This window comes from Paroedura picta, chromosome 11 (assembly GCF_049243985.1).
Source record: "Paroedura picta isolate Pp20150507F chromosome 11, Ppicta_v3.0, whole genome shotgun sequence".
Lineage (NCBI taxonomy): Eukaryota > Metazoa > Chordata > Lepidosauria > Squamata > Gekkonidae > Paroedura > Paroedura picta.
Window position 1 is genome coordinate 7,941,900 of NC_135379.1, and position 17,650 is coordinate 7,959,549.

The 17,650-nt window shown below is 42.3% G+C and overlaps 1 protein-coding gene across 2 annotated transcripts in view; it reads right to left on the reverse strand.

The window, feature by feature from the left end:
- The window catches only part of NCAPG2 (non-SMC condensin II complex subunit G2), a 39,907-nt gene that overhangs the window by 8,063 nt on the left and 14,194 nt on the right, over positions 1-17,650 (reverse strand). For both annotated transcript variants that reach the window (XM_077303427.1, XM_077303426.1), the window contains exons 11-22: positions 15,296-15,421; positions 12,986-13,165; positions 11,411-11,563; positions 9,377-9,599; positions 8,054-8,157; positions 6,040-6,213; positions 5,216-5,286; positions 4,893-5,046; positions 4,591-4,764; positions 2,989-3,105; positions 1,549-1,692; positions 58-157 (exon numbers count right to left, since the gene is read on the reverse strand). In XM_077303427.1, coding sequence (XP_077159542.1) covers positions 58-157; positions 1,549-1,692; positions 2,989-3,105; positions 4,591-4,764; positions 4,893-5,046; positions 5,216-5,286; positions 6,040-6,213; positions 8,054-8,157; positions 9,377-9,599; positions 11,411-11,563; positions 12,986-13,165; positions 15,296-15,421 — 1,720 coding nt within the window. The remainder of the gene's footprint in view (positions 1-57; positions 158-1,548; positions 1,693-2,988; positions 3,106-4,590; positions 4,765-4,892; positions 5,047-5,215; positions 5,287-6,039; positions 6,214-8,053; positions 8,158-9,376; positions 9,600-11,410; positions 11,564-12,985; positions 13,166-15,295; positions 15,422-17,650) is intronic.

A 17,650-nucleotide genomic window follows, 5' to 3' on the forward strand; every position in this document is an offset into this window, starting at 1 on the left:
ATGCCTTCTTTAATGTTCTTATCAGTAGGACAGTAACTCACAATGTAAGCACCATACCTTTGCATGTCATCACAAGTGCCATACTCAGAAGATGTATTTGAAATTTCAGGTCCCCAAGACCAACAGCTATTAAGTCCTTGCATATTGTCAAGTAAGTCTACAAAGGAAGGGATAAAAGTTACCGTGCATTAGGCTTCATGATGAGGAATGTATCTTGCCACCCATAGCACACACCCAATCAGGAATGAACTGCTTTCAAAGTATCTCTTGCGTGACTTTCTGATTATTACTATTCCTTCATGATCTCTTAAAGAAACTGATGAGTCCAAAGTAAAATATTAAGCAAAGTTAATATTAGTTGTTCAGCAATTACAGTTAACCATTTTACCATAAAGATCTTTCATATTCCGTATATCAATTCTTTTAAGGACAAAGTAGGTATCATGACTTTGCTACTTACTAACTGTAATTCATTGGTGCAACCTTCTGTAGTCCCCCCCCCCCAAAAAAAAACAATCCTGAAGTGGAAATCAGCAGAAACTTCCCCACCACCCCTGCCAAACACTGCTTCATTTGTACAAGGTGGGTTGGAAGTGAGTACAACACTGGCCTTTACCTCTGGTACTTTACCAGAAAGGACCTCTGGATCTAACTCATTTTTATGATCAATTTAACACTCCAGAAGTAGAAGGCCCAGGTGCCTCAGAAGGCCTGAGAGATTTCTCCCATAAAGCAGCCTTTAATCTTCTTGCCCTCTCATCCCTGGTTTTAGGTGTAAGTCTTTTACAGGAGGGGCAGTTAGACGTCAGGTGCCCCTCACCCAGGCATAAGAGGCAGGAGGAGTGCAGATCAGATTGTGCCATCTTGGCACCACACTCCCCGCACTTTTTAAACAGTGCCATAATATTAGAATATTGAAATACTGAAATATTTTCCTCACAGAAATTCCTGAGGGAAATTCGAAGAGCAAATTGGCTAGGATCCTTCCTCCGCAGCGGCAAAGAAAGGACTGAGGGGAGAGTGCTAACTCCTCCCACATCACGTGACTTCGGGCGGGAAAGTCACCCTCTCTGAGGGGAGGGGTGAGCACTCTTGGGAGCCTTTTTTTGCTTTGAGCTGGCTAGTTATTTCTCCGTGGCAGGCCTGCGATCTTCGCAGAACCCATGTGGGACTGCACAGAAACCACGAAGATGAAACTGACCATCACATCAAAAGGGAGCAAAATAATATGGACTTCACAGACCCTGGGGTTCAATTCCAGCGTTGTAAACCATGTTTAAAGAAACTTATCTATTAAAACTGTAGCTTTACAAAATCTGCCAGTAATGTAGGAGGTTTGAAATGAGGTGGCACGCAAAGGCTAGACTATTTTGTATAATTGGCAATCCATAGTTACAAATATTGTTCCACCTCTGGGGAGTATTGCTCCAAAGAAAGTGCTGAGCAGATGGGAAATAACAAAAGACTAGCAGCTGCACATTACCGATTGACGGTACATTTGGAAACTAAAACCATCTATAGAGGCGATCCACGCCACACGCAGCATACCTGAATGACCAGCTGAGCAGTTTCATTGCACAGATCCAAGTTGCCTTCCTGTTCTTCTGTCAGAAAGGCTGGCAGAACTGTGTTCTCTATCCAAGCCCCTGTTTCCACCAAATCTGAAAGATAGTCCTGTCCTTCAGAGGCAAACTGTTAAACACACAAACACAACTAATAATGAAGCAATTGTTTGAGGCAGTTTAATTAAATGAACAGTTACTCTGAAAAGCCAAGTCCACCTGTATGTGCCCATCTAGAATCTGAGGTCAGTCGGTGGCACTCTAGTGATAGAACAGTAATTACGGAATGAGAGGCTAACAGGCCCCAGGAAAGGGCTTATGCCATTGCTGCCCCAGAATCTGGGAGCAGATTCTGCCAGGTCACGTGAAAAATGAACAGGTGAGCCTTGGACCAATTACTCTTCCACAGCCTAATCTACCTGACAGGAACTGAGAGGGAGGGAAGACTATGTCAATCCACCTTGAACTTCTTGGAGTAAGATTTAGGATAGAAATGCAAAAGCAGAAAATACATACACAAAAAGTATAATTTGGATTGGTCCATTTGGGTCCTCCAAAATAAATCAGAGGCACCCCTTTTCTGGATGATCTTTGGGGACTGATTTTTACCTGCTGGGTTAGATGGTTCCTGCTTTTCAAGTGCCTATTGCTGCTGATGCTTGTTTTATCCTATTAGCTTATTATCATGCTAAACAGGGGTAATCAGCCTGTGGTCCTTCAGAAGTCCATGGACTACAATTCCCATGAGCCCCTGCCAGCAAATGCTGGAGGACCACAGGTTGACTACCCCTGTTTTAACTGATTCCTTTTAAATCCTTTAAAATTATTTAGAACATCTCAGGCCATCCACTCAAGCTTAAGGACCTCCCCAAGGCAGTGAACAATCAAAAGCACTAAAATCAACTTTAAAATGCACACACACACAAAACAATGAAAACGTTTCACTTTTATACATTATTCATTTTTAGTGGTTTGATGTTTTCATATTAATGCCATTATTGTGCTCCTACTGGGATTCAAGGAGAACCGCAAGGATGAGAGCGACTTTTCAATCTGTCAGCAGGCTAAATGCATCAATTTGGCAACCTCAGTCAATTGGAAACTGGATTAGATATCACATTTCAGTCTAGTCTCTTGTAGCCAAATTCATTTAATGGATCCAGGAGTCAGACTAGGAAGCAGAGAAGGCAGTGATCAAGTGAAGAACAAGGCAAGAGGTAACATGTTATTGCCCCTTCCTGGCAAGTCCTTGTGAGTCCATCTGAAGACTGTTTCATGTATTGTTGATTAGTTTAATGTAAACCGCCCTGAGCTTTCGGGGAGGGCAGTATATACATCTAAATAAATAAATAAATCTATGTGTAAACTGCCTTGGATACTGGCAAGGTACAAAATTCAGAAGCGTAAAATTGTTTAAGGACTATACCTTGTACTGCAGATGAATAGTTAATCTACAATAGAGACTGAAGGCTCTCAGAGCAGTTGTGTGATGAATGCCAGGCGGCCTTGTGTAAGTTCCTCTAATATTAGAGTCCAGAGCAACCTGGAAAAACGGTATTGCACAAATACAACTATGAAGAACAGAGCTTGTATATTCTGTATTTAGTTTAGATGAAAAGTAGCATCTTGATATCTTCCATTCCTATCACATTGTCACCCACAAATTAGGACCTCACTCCTAAACTAAGCTATGGATGTTTGATGCATCTGAAGTATTTAGCAGACACTAAAAGATTATAATCTTACATGTATTACTTGAAATAAGCACCAACAAAACTAATGGGATACACTTCTAGATAAATATGGTTAGGCGTAGAGCTACAGCAAGAGATAAGACACTGTCCCAGTAATCTAGATTCAAAATAGCCATTCCACATGCTCTGCTTATGACCTATGTGATCTTTGCCCACAATGGCTCTTGACTGAGCAGGCCTCTGGAAGGAAGATTTCCCTGTGCTGGTAATAAGAAAAGTGGTTTTATATACCCCACTTTTCACAAACCAGGAGTCTCAAAGCAGCTTACAATCATCTTCCCTTTTCTCCCCACAACAGACACCCTGCTCTGTGAGAACAGCTCTAATAGAACTAAGACTAACTCAAGGTCACCCAGCTGGCTGCATATGAAGGAGTGGGGAATCAAACACGGCTCACCAGATTGGAAGCCGCTGCTCTTAACCACCACGCCAAGATAGATTAATCCATTAATACAATCCAGTTCTTCCTTGCCAATACAGGGAATCTTGGTCTGGAACTCTGGACTGTGAAACTCGTAAAACTCTCACATATCCAGGGTAGGAGGACCCTGCCCTGCCCAATCCAATATAGGCCTGGGGCCACAAAGCCTGGTTCAGAAAGAACCTAAGGCTCACTTGCGTGATCCCTCCTCCATGGTTCTGCATTGCATACAAACCAGAATATGATGGCTGTGCTTCCTCTGAATACCAGTACTGCAAAACAGGTCATTCACACAGGGTCAGACCACCGTTTAGCATTACGTCTAAGCCAAGACTGACAGGACCATTAAGGTGAGCTGTGAACAGCGTACAAAGTCTTTTCTGTGTTCCCTGGAATGAACTGCTTCAGAGACCCATTGGCAACAAATGACATTCAAAAGGATTATCTCAGAGAAAAATAATCACGATTGGGAGACAACATTATAAAAGCTATTCTCCAACGACAATTGTTTTATCATCACAGGGCCTGCAAAAAGGAGCTCTTCTGCCAGGCATTTGGTTGAGACCAGACATAATGAACAGCGACTGAAGGGCCCCTGCTCCCCCCCCTCAAAATTCCACCAATATGCTCTGGACCTGTTTGCATTGTTGCACTGTATTGTTATATTGTTCATACTGTTATATTGTCATATAGTTACAACTATTATTATTATTGTAAAGTTATTCACATGTTTATAGACTGTTTTATGTACTGTTCTTTGTTCTTATGTAAACCGCCCTGAGCCTTCGGGGAGGGCGGTATATACATCTAAATAAATAAATAAACAAACAAACAAACAGAATAGAAGCCGTACCTTGGCTGCTTGAAGAACTTTCAAAAACTGACTCAGTTTCTCTTTGGGGAGCGAGAGAAGACAATCCCGATTCATGTGATGAGTCAGTAAATATTCTGCATAATCAAGTGCCAGTTCCGGTTTTGATTCATGCATTTCTTGGATACGTACTCGCCGCCCAGAAGTCCTGTTACTCTAGGCACAGGTAGAAGACAGCCTTCATCGTTAAGCAGTACAAAGATGCTGAGCAACTGCAAGCTAAGGTAATCAAACTAAAAATTTACATAAATCCACACATTTGAAAGACCTTTTTTATAGCGTACCTCTCTAGTGCTTGACTCAGCAATTATCCAATCATGAATTAATTCAAGGATATGTCCCACTTTCCCCCAGCGGCACAAGCAGTCGATTAAAGTAGAGTATTTCTCATCAGTAGCACCGTTTGCCAGACTCCTCAGTTTAGAAATCACGCCGCAACTAGAAACAATGCACAAATTATAGAAGTGAAGACAACAAAACATATGAAAATCTCAACAAGATTTTGATACCCTAAACAGAATACTGAATATCCTTAAAAGAATAATATCTGTGCAGCACGTAATCGGCAGAAGTTTCCGACCATATTTGCTTTTAAACTAAGACGTACCTGAATGCAGGAATAGCAGCAGGCGGCATGAAAGACGCCAGGATAAGCAGTGGAGAGATACAGCGATCGTCCTACAAACAAGCAAGATGACAAAACGCCGCAGGCAATTAGTAATGCCTTAATAAAGAAATCTATCCCAAGAGTACTCTGTGTTCCAATGAAATTCCCTTTCATTTTCATAGGGGGGAAAATGCCTGTTCATAAAATGCACAGAAATACAAAGTTATGCCCACGATCTGAGCAAGCTTATTAGTTAATATTCTTTTGTAGCCCCTAAGTCCCATCAGCTTGGGCTGCCCTAAGTATAGTACAAATCCTCTGCTATATAAATTTCAAGCTGTATTGGTGTCAACTCGCCTCTTAAAAGCAGTGGCTGCTGGGAGTCAGCATGAGGGGCTGAGACCTACAATGTGCTGACATTGTTTCTGTGTGATGTGAGCATGCTGAAGGACACTGCGCCTTGCACCCACTCCCCACCCACCAGTATGCTCCCCTGGCTGAGTGATCCTCAACCCCATCCACTCCAAACAAAGCACCGCTGAGTGGTGGCTGAAAAATGACTGGCGGCTGTCTGCCTGGTCTCTTTTTTCTTTCTCTTCAATCAGTCATAGAACATAGAACAAAGCTTACTAGGGAAATGTTACAGTATACAACAAAGGTAGTCAAACTGTGGCCCTCCAGATGCCCATGGACTACAATTCCCTTGAGCCCCTGCCAGCAATTGCTGGCAGGGGCTCATGGGAATTGTAGTCCATGGGCATCTGGAGGGCCACAGTTTTGACTACCCCTGTTATACTCATATGCCTTAAGTTTAAAGGATTTACCTTAAATGTTTTAAAATATTCCCCAAGCACAGAAGCAAATTTCCTGACAATATGGGTTTTGGCTCCTTCGTTGCGATCCAGTGCTTTACAAATGCTTCTCCAGAGAATTACAACAACCTCGAGTAAGCCTCCCATGGAAGGTACGTCATCGACAGACAGCACATTGTTTGGCATCTGAAATATAAATATTTTAGGATTAGCACGCAGTTTTGCCTTGAATCACAGATTCAACTTAAAAAAAAGAAAAGAAACAGGCAACATTTCTGAAAACCTGCACACTTTAATATGAAAGATGTACATGTAATTTCGTGGAGAAAGGAGAGGCCACTGGAAAAAGAGGTGGATAGACAGAAACAGATGCAAGGTCCTGGCAGATAAATAAAAGAGAAGGTAAGCTGGCATTTAGGAATGAATCTTCCCAATAGCTATAGAGGACAATGCAGTTACTTTTTAACTAATTGAATCTCACTTGAAAGATATCTAGTCTAGACATACTTGCTCACTTTAGGCTTTGTGTATGAGTTGTCAGAACCCAGAGCCTAGGGTCAGCTTGGCCACTGCCAGCAGCAGCAATGCCACAAAAGGTGTGGGACTGGGTGACCACACCAGAGATGTAAAATATCCAGAAACTGAATCCATGAAAAACAAAAACATTTGGAGAGGGGCATACAGAAATATATGCACATTTTTTAGCCCTTAGCACAGAGAGTTTTGGCTCTGCACAGGGTGATGATGTGGTGTCAGTCGTTCAGCTCGCAGACTGGACCAGCCCATTCCAAGGCTGTTATCCCATCTGTGTGACCAGGCATGGAGCCATGGTGAGAAAACCAGGAGACCTTCCCCCGGCAAATCTGACTTTGAATTCATTTAATTGTACACACTGTACTAGCTGTGCAAAGGTAAAAGCAATGTGAGTCCATTTGGGGGGAAACCAGCGGGTAGCCTCCTCCATTAATGTGAAGCTTGCATCTAAGTCCACACAGTCAACCAGAAGATATGGTTTTTATACCTTATTTTTCATTCTCTGTCATCTCCCAAAGGGACACACTTCCCAACCTGGCTTCCTCTACCCAGCTTCTGGGATTGACAATCAAGGTGGCTAAAGAGAAGAGTACCACGCTTTCACTTCCTGGCCAAGTTTTTTGGAGTTAACGACAGCCAGGAAGGGATGGAGCAATAAAAGATGCAGCTTCCCATTTGCCCCTTCCCCTAGTTTAACCCTTTCTTCTGCCAGAGATGGGATTGGGAAGAGCAAGATGGCCATCCTAAGCAGAACTACTGTCTTCTAAGCAGTAGAAAAGAGCAACAAACAAACAGAGTTGTGATCAGTCTCCAAAGGCAACTGATTTCCAAAGGTTTTGTAAGGTGTAACTCTGTGCAGGACAGCACTATTAGTTGTTGCAGCTTCCTGGTGGCAGTCTTGGGACAGGACAGCCTCTCTGGTGCAGTGGCTGGATTACTGGATGGGGAGAGAAGCCTGACATGGTGGGCACCGGGAAGCTGTAAACCAGCCTCTCCCTCTATTAACTTAACCTACATCATAGGATTGCTGTGAGGAAACAATGGAAGAGGAGACAACAATTCATTCTGAGATTTTTACAAGGTTATGGTAATTTTACAAGATTTTTTAAAAAACAGGATTTACAGGATTATACTAATCTAAAAAATCTAATTTATGCGATAGTCAAATGTAGGCTAGCTCACAACTTTAATGCTTTTGGATCGCAAACTAGAATTTTTGCTCATGATGCTCCACATCTTAGAGAATGCAATGATGCAACCCTGAGGCCCAGATTTGACCAGGAATGGCCTTGTCACAGTCTTTAGATTCTAAAGCCATAATGGATCAAGAGACTGAAATGGAGGGGGAACAAAAGAATTGAAGAACATGGTGCAGAAACTGAGAAGTGAGCTAGTTTCTGCTCTAATTTCTAAAGAGAAAAAAAAATCCTATGCCAACTTCTCAAAAAGAATCAGCATTTTTTTATTGGGGAGTGTACGGTTCTGTTCTTACACTTGTGTTCTCTTTTTCACTGTCTTCATCCTCGCTGTCACATGCCTTTAATCTTTCCTGGATGCAGGCATTCACACAGCTCTGAATGGTAAGCATCAACTTCGCTGGAAATTAAGTGTATAAGTACAAAAGCTTACTTGAAGAATTAAAGCAGCAGGCAACAAAGCTATCCATTTATAATCAGATTACATGAATTACATTAATTTCAGATCATGCTTCATTTAAAATAACTTCTATTAAGCATCTTCAATTAAACAACAAGAGGAAAATAAAGCCAAGTATGCTTAGAAGTCAATACATTATTCTTGTTTTTGTGATTTATTCTAAATTGCTTTAAGCAAGTTCGTAGAATGATAATCTGCACACATTTTTTAAAAAGAAATTATGCAGATGCGTGCACGATTAAAACCCTATATTACTCAATGGCCATTAAAAAAATAGGTACTATCATTTATACACGTGTTTTGCATACCAGGAATCCAAGCTTATTAAGGTATCATTTCTCTTTTTCCTTTTGCACATAATTCTCCTGAAGGCATTACTAATTGTGTAAGCATTTGCTCTACAATAGGTAACAGCCTTTTTGCTAACTGCTTACTCTATAAACTCAGCAAAATCATAAGTGAAAAAAATTAGTACTTCAGTACTAAGTCTTAAATATGCTTCATTCTTAAAACTTATTTAAACAGGAAGCAGACTCTCCAAGTACAGATACACAAACCTTTCCAAGATGACCCAACACTGAAAAGATTTCATGGTTCAAGACTGACCTGAATTTAATGAATAAAATCCACCAATACACCACGCCACTTCTACCACTCTGGAGCAAAATGACTCTGCACTCAACCCTTTAGGAAAGGCATCTCAGAATCTTCTGTTGGCACAGCACTGCACACTCTTCACCATCTGTGTTGCTTGCTTCCAATGCTCACCCCATGCACCAATGCACACCCCATGGCTTCCAATGCTCCAGTACTGACCCATGGAAAAAGGTATCTGCTTTTTTGAGGACATTCCCTATCCTCCTAACCATACACTGCAGCACTAAACCAGGAGTCCTGCAAATACACACACAGCAAGGTCTTATAGCTCTCGTGACTATGAATGAAAACAGCTTCAAAAAGGAAAAGAGATATAAATCCATGTGGTGAATGCAGCAGTCTTTGAGGTATCTGGCACATTGTGTGCCAGAATGAAGCAAGAACTGCTGGAGGTAGCCCACAGCAAGATCCCACTGCAGATTTTACTGGGAATGATAAAATATTAAAGCAAACTGAAAGGAAAACAGGCTAATAAAATGAGCAAATTGTTTCAGAACTTTACCTATGTTGGCTGGGCTAGTGTACTCGTAAGCATACTGATAGAACTTTCTTGCCGCAGCTGGATTCATTTGGATTAATGTGACACAACGCTCACACCACACCTCTTCGGGTTGATCAACAGGCAAAAAAGAACTGAACAGAAGATTTACTAGGCGCCGTGACACTGGCCGTGAATCAATCTCAAGGCGAGTCAAGAGATGCTCTATCGGACAGATCTTCCAAAACTGATGGGGGGGGGGGATAAAAACACATTATGCATTTTACAGCTATCTCTGCTTTTCCCTGTTGAGCGTATCAGCTATTTCTTCTGCTGCCTCTGAAATCTCTGTTCAAAACTGGCTTCAGTAAACTCCTCCTTTCACGCATTCTTATCAGCCAGTTGCTCCCACTGTCTATCCTCACTAGTTCAGCGTGAAGCCCAGGTATCCTTCTCTGTGTGTACCCTGTCCTGGTACCATAGCTAAACAAGCAGGGCACAGGCACTGTGTGCGGTACCAATGGCCAGCGTGCCTATGGAATAAAACAGGGAGCAAGGAAAACAGGCATGTTCTTGGGCTGAGAATGGCTTGAGACACTGGCTTGAGAATACAAAGTCTCCAGAACTTGCATTTCTGTGCAACAGCCATGTGCTGAGAGCTCTGCTTAGACCTTTCTCCCCATTACACTGCTCCCACACTTCCTGTCACACGCAAATGGAAGAGCAAAGAAGGGACCCCACTTTTATATAATTAAGGGCTCTCCCTTAACTCTGGATAAGGTTCAGCGTTCTGGGTCAAGAGCTTCTGCAGTCTGACAATGGCAGAGCTATTAGCTTGGGCCTTTACTGCCATGTCAGGACAGGACCAGGAAGGAAGCACGGGACCCTAAGGCTCACTCCCCATCTCACACCAACAGGTGAGGGGCACTAACATTCAAGTCAGCGCCCCCCTTTGTGAGAGCCCCCTTTGTCTTTCAAGCAGCCTACCCCCATACCTGTCCGTGGCAGCACGATGCCCGAAAAGGCTGCCTTTCTTCAAGCCAAAAGTATAAACAAAAACCCTGTGTGGTTTCTAAAAACACAAGCCTCCCCCTTTTTCAGAGCATACCACAGGCAAACACACAAACAAAACAGAGCCCACTTTTAAAAATTCAACAAATGGTACAAATCCAAACACACTTAAAAAGAAATAAATGACTTTCTAAGTCCCCCCCCCCCCCAATACAACCCTCCCAATAACATTGTCTTTGTAACAAAGAAGCTATTGGCAAATAGACAGAACACTATGCAGCTCATATTGTCATTGGGCTGCAGGGGTCAGAATGAGCAGTAGACTGGGGAGATACGGTTTCAAACCCCCACCCCACCATGAAACCAGCTGGATAACTTTGGGCTCCATCACTGTCTCACACCTTCACCTCACTCACAGATGACAGTTCAAAATGGCAGGAAAGAACCTTGAGCTCCCTGGCGGAAGGGTGGGGATAAGAATGGGACATGCAGAAATTGTCCCTATTAAGGTCAAACTATCTCATCTGATTTGGCGTCCTAAGTAATAAACATCACTGTTTCCCCTGATACTTGCTGGAACGCTGCCCCTCCTCCTGCTTCCACACCTTTCGAAACAATTCAACAGCATTCCTCATCCCCAATCATGCACAGTCGGGGTCTCAAACCTTTTCTATTTAGAGGCAGGGCTTTTTGTGGGCTTTTTGCAGAAACGAAAGCACCAGCCATTCGTGACTCGCTTCAGAACGAGGCCACGTGATTCTTAAAAACCATCCGGAGATCATTAAATATCACCTCTCAGTTGTCCCTTAATTGGAAGGCTACAATTAAGGTAATTATTAGAAAATCTGAAGCAACCATACACCCCGTTTTCTATAGGCAATGCTCAATTTAAAATGCAGCAATGAGTAAATAGGTGAGAGCAAAATATGCCTAATGTGTTCCTTGTGCCTCCTTTTCCACGTAGGATTGTTGTGGTATTGATGAATGCACATTTTGCAGAATAAATTGCCTTGTTCTGTGCAGCCCAGCAAACCTAATTTATCCTACCTTTGCAGCCCTGACAGACTTAATTTTCAGCAACATATCAACAAAAGCCACTCTAACTTTCTCAGAATTGTCATGGAGATTGTATTTCAGGGCTGGCAGAAGCTGTTCCAGTAACGGGTGGCTTAGGACGTTGTCCAAAATTATCGGCAAGCACTACAATAGAGAAAAGAAGCCACCAGTAAAAAGGTTATCACCAGAAAACAGGGAATACAGAACGGAAATGATTCTAATTGCTAAACGCACGCAGCTTAGAGAACAGGCTTTGGAGAACGGTTGGGGGGGGGGGAAGCAAAGCAACGCATTTGACTAAAACGTAGCGTTTAATGCAAAGCGGCGTATGTCACGCTTAGAAAATTCTCCATTTAATATTTCTTTTGTGAAAAAATAAAGCTGAACTTGAACAGAAACAGAAAATAATATTTGGGCATGGAAGGCATGAAGCATAATTTTTAAAAAGTTGGATACACCTACTGATGTTTTCATTTCAAATTTCAGGTATTATTGGGTTTTGGTTATGATCTAACTTTATTATATCTACCAGATATAATCATAAAGGGCCCACCAGCCACATCTGCCAAACAGCACAGTGGCACTACTTGTATGGCCTTTGAAGATTATTCCATACCCAAAAACAAGGGCTGCCAACTGGCCTGTAAAAAGAACATTTTGCACCCTTAACCGAGTCTTAATAGGATACTGTTTACAGGTGATGTTATTTACCTGTAGGCATGAAAGCTCTCCACACATTATACTACTGCTAATGGAGCAGGATGTTTTTCTACAGGCCAGTTGGCAACCCTGCTGAAAACGCCAGCTTCCGCTTCCCTCTTAAGATACACAGGGACTGTCTTAAAAAAAAGAAAGAAAGAAGGTGGTAGCTGTAAAAACCCTACAAAAATGAAGGATTGTAGAATGTGCTAGTGGTCTGAGTTAAGGAAGACCCCGCAATTTACATAGCATGCTTGTCCTATTAACCCTTCCCCCCGTTGCCCTCCACCCACGTGGCTTCTGTCAGCCCAGCCCAAATCAACGGAGGATGGGGGATACGGTCTTATGAGTCAAGAGTGCTTGGTCCAGCTACTTCAATGTGGCCAGCAACTTCAACACAGTTCTCTACGGTCTCAGCCCCAGAAACGTCTTTTTCCAGTACCTGCTACAAAGGATCCTGGAATTGGAGATGCTAGGATTAAACTGGGGACCTTCTTCATGCAAAACTGTGTTCTGCCACTGAGCTACAGACCCTCCCCCCATGTGTTCAAGGGAATCACAATCCCCAAGTCAAGCAGCCTTGGCCTCTCCATAGCTGCCACTGTCCTGGACTGTGAAGTCAAGGGATGAGCACAAGGTAATGTGCATTTTGCCTGTGCGGGGTCTGTGTGTGTGTGTGTTGAGCAAAATGTACAACTTTGCTCTGGGTCCCCTGTCAATCTTCACAAGTCCCTGTTTGCCCGTTACATTCAGGAGCAGCAGCCATTCTGTTTCAAGAATTAAATGACGTGAAATGTAATTAATATGCCCTCAAATCAATGAAACATTAAACTCAACAGAGAGTCAGCTTGACTAAACAAACCTTACTTTAAAAACAGAGCAGCGGACATCGGCTGAAGTTGTATCAAAAGCAAGGTCTTCAATTAGTTTCTTTAACAGATCGGCAAGCACCGTGGCAGGAATTAACTCCCAATATTTGAATGCTATTTTGCTAACACCGAGCACCCCTGTCGAGCGGACCAGAGGGTGAGGGTCTTCCAGGAGAGCCTAAAGACATGAAGAACAGCCATGTACAATATATTACATCCTTATAAAACACAGCAGTCGTACTATTCTGGCACTTCTGTTACAACCAAAAAACAAGTATTACCTTTTGTAGAACCAAGTTTCAAGCCCAGTCAAGATCAATGAAGCTTAATTCTGGGTATAAGCTTTTGCGAAAAAGTGTATGTGCGCACAAAAGTTTACACCCAGAGTGAAATCTTGTTGGTCTTAAAGCTGCTACTGGACTCAAAATTTGTTCTACTGTTTCAGACCAACACAGCTACCCACCTGAATTAACCTTCTGAAGTTATTCCATTAACATGTTGTTCGTTTAACAATACTGTTCTATACTGAGTTAATGTAGTCTAAAACCATTAACATCAATAGAATTAGTCTACAGTAACTCTAAATAAAGAGCCTCTTGTGGTGCAGAGTGGTAAGGCAGCAGACATGCTGTCTGAAGCTGTCTGTCCATGAGGTTGGGAGTTCGATCCCAGCAGCCAGCTCAAGGTTGATTCAGCCTTCCATCCTTCCGAGGTTGGTAAAGTGAGTACGCAGGTTGCTGGGAGGTAAACAGTAGTGACTGGGGAAGGCACTGGCAAACCACCTCGTATTGAGTCTGCCATGAAAACGCTAGAGGGCCTCACCCCAAGGGTCAGAAAATGACCCAGTGCTTGCACAGGGGTTACCCTTTAACTCTAAATAGGAATGCACTGTTAGATGTCACCTGAAATGAACCGGAACTGCACTGGGGCTCCATACTGTGCTTTTGGACATCTCTCATTCATTGCCACAGAGGGGTTCTTACTCTTAACATTTTCGGAATTATTGGCTAATTCCTCCAAGCCTAGGAGTTTAGACATTTATCTAGGCCGGATTTCATCACCAGAACAACTGTAAATCATCCTACATTATAAATTTATGTTCCGTGCTATAAAGTTACAGTTTAATATCAGGGAGGAGGGAGAATCAATATTCGGTGGCATGCAGCCAGCAAAGCATCAGTGGCGTTCTTCCTTAAGTAAGTGGTGCTTCATTACCACAAGGAAGAGAGTTACCACACTTGTGGCAGAGTTAAGCATGACCTGATTCTCATGCAGTAGGAGCACTTATCACATCCCATTTCTAAAATGCATTTAACTACATTATTGAATCGTAAGTGTAAAACGAATCATATTCAAATAAAATATGTTATTTAATTTACTGCAAAATGTTGAAATGGCACTGATATTCCTTCATTCACGTTCTGTCCCTTCACCCACCAGTGCAACTTTGTGTGGTGCCTGTATTGACTCAAAAGGAAGACAACCCTGAATGTAAGATGATCTCCCCAAAACTGTTACACATAGGCACACAAAATAATTACTTGGATATCATTGTCACTTAAATGCAAATTTAAGATGACCCCCTTTTTTCATACCTAGAAAAACCCTAAAGCAGGGCTAGTCAACCTGTGGTCCTCCAGATGTTCATGGACTACAACTCCCATGAGCCCCTGCCAGCAAACGCTGGCAGGCGCTCATGGGAACTGTAGTCCATGAACATCTGGAGGACCACAGGTTGACTAGCCCTGCCCTAAAGTACTATAGTTGATGAGCTGAAGTCCTCCCCCAACCTTGTGTGCCAAGAACTCTAGTTCTTTGTGTGAGTAGAAATAAGCCACCAGAGACAATGAGATTTCCCATATACAACAGCCTATGGCAACTTTGGCAACATTTCATAGAATCATAGAGTTGGAAGGGGCCATTCAGGCCATCTAGTCCAACCCCCTGCTCAACACAGGATCAGCTCTAAGCATCCTAAAGCATCCAAGAAAAGTGTGTATCCAACCTTTGTTTGAAGACTGCCAGTGAGGGGCAGCCTGTACATTAGCAGAAGTGGACTGCAGAATACATGCCACTATTCTTCTTATAGACTTACCCATATACCGCTGTTTGGTCTGATACATATCTATCACAGCTTTCACATTTCTGCTTTGGTTTACAAATACAAACATCAAGCAGTCCAAAGGAGGCAGAAGTATTAAGTTTGCAAAAAAGGAATACGCTTAAACATCTCGATTGGTCTCATTTCTCAGCAGATTACCAGTCTGATGGGGAGGGATGGTAGGTCGAACCAACACAAAGCACTTACAAAGAGTTCATCAAACTGCCTTTGAATTGCATTATCAGTATCTTCCTTGCTAAAATGTGGGTCCAGAATAGGGAAAGCATCCACAAATAGCAACGCTGCGTTTGATCGGACTTCTGAGTTTCTGGCCTGTTATAGAAAGGAGGGTGAGGGAGGAGAAATAGTCAGATTTGTCAATTATATAAAAAACGATTTTTACACATGACTAATCATATTAGTGCGCGATGGTCAATCAAGACTTTCTCCAGAGCATACTCCCAACTTTGGAGGTAATGGTGGGCGCTGATAACAGACCTTTCCTGCAAGGATACCTTACTTGTAGAACCCCCTCCACACAGTGCACACCTTGATACCAACCTTGTTTAGATTTCTCTCTCTGTCTTTTCTCTCTCTGGCCTATAGCTGATTAAATTTTTCCTTTTATGATTCAAGTTGCTGCTTTTGGACTTCTCCAGTGGTGAAGATATAACTTTCAAGAAGCCCAGAAAAGCAGCTAACATAACAAAAAAACTTCATCTATTCTCTGCTGCAGGTTGATGATGAAAGCAATACTTTATTTCAAACCTTGTGACATTAGATTTCTCTTCCTGCTAAATTGCCTGCTGCTGTGTGAAAAGGGAGCCAGATAAATGAACTAGCTTCTTTTAAATTAGCAAGCTTTTTGTAGAGCTGTTATGCATGCCCTAAGCGGGAGCAAACATACAAATAGCTAATTCCTCCTATCATGGCAACATGAAAGCTCTCTTTTGCCATCACATCTAATTTATGGAGACCGTGCATGGTTTTCAAGGCAGATATTCAGAGCTATTATTTACCCTAGCAATAGAGACTTTAGCTGCAAAGATCAGACAAGACGCAAGGATCAAAAGAAAGAAAGTGGGTGATAAAGAATTTAAAATGAAAATCTTTGTGGACAAAGTGGTTCTAACAGTCTTGAATCCCCCAAAATCATTACAGAATGTAATGGGACATACTGAAGAACTTGGATTCCTCTCAGGAAACCAAATTAACAGGAAGAAGACAAAAATGATAATGAAATTCTTAATGCAACAACAAAAAGATGTTCTTGAGGTAAACTACTTTCTTTCATTTTCACCTTTTTTTTTGTACTTCTGAATCATTACTGTCCTGTTTAAAATAACTGCAGCGCTACCACCAATAGCTTTGTTCTTTCCCTCCAGCATTTTTTTGCTCTGTGATCTTTCTTCAACTTTTTTTGAATGTTCTAAGCTGAGCTACCGCGCTAGACCAATATAGCACTTCAGTGCTAAAGCAACCCATTGAGAAGCCTTGGCCCTACTGAGAAACATAGAAATTGTGGTGGTTGTTATGTGGGTACAGGAGAGAAGCAGCTCATTGGGCAGTGGATGCTCAGGGCATCGTTAATCAGTATTACAGAAGGTGCTAACAACAGCCTGCCTCTAAATACGAACCTTAGACTTCCTTGGTGGTTTTCCTATCAGGGCTGATCCCATCTAGCTTTCAAGATCTGATGAGATCAGACTTGCCTAGGCTATCCAGGCCAGGGCAAGCTCTCACATACCCTTAAAAAGAATCAATGCTTGATAACACCCAAAGTTTGACAGACTGTGTAATCTGACATCACTTTATAAATCCTTTATTTCTTGGAAAAAGAACTCCCCAGTTTTAACACAACCAAAAACCCCGATGCACCTTTGACAGAGATAACATATAGCCCAAATGACTCCAGTTTGTGGATAGGTTCAACATTTAAAAAGCCTATTCTCTAGAAATCCATGTCCCAAGTTATTTAGATGAATATCTTCTCTAGGTTAACCTATGAAGCCAAATGGCACTACACTTAGGACCGACAAGGCAATGCTTACTGAACCGGAAGTTAATATGCAGAATTAATTTCCCCAAATGTGGTCCTAGTCTCTAGCACTCTTTTTAAAAAGAGATGTACAATGGATGGATAACAGACAGGGTGGGTGGTCTGGGTAAGTCCATACCAGTAGACCCAAATTATTATTATTATTGTTGTTGTTGTATTTATACCCCGCCTCCCCCCAAAGGCTCGAGGCGGCTTACATAACCCCATCCCCTAAAAACCATAAAATAACAATAAGTTCCAATAAATAGAATAGCAGTATGTCCTCCTAACTGCAGATGCTCAGGTTTGTAGCAGCATCTTTATCAGCACCAAGAGACCCCTGACAGTTTGTCACTGGCTTTGAAGTCTCCCAAAGTTTGCGATTGGCTCCACTCTGCATGGCAGTCATTTTGTGGCAGCACCCACCACCTGAGCTCAAAATTGCAGATGTTCCCAGGCCCAGTTAGATTGGGGAGGCCTGTTTAAAAACATACTGATCTTCAAAGATGTCACAAGATTCCCAT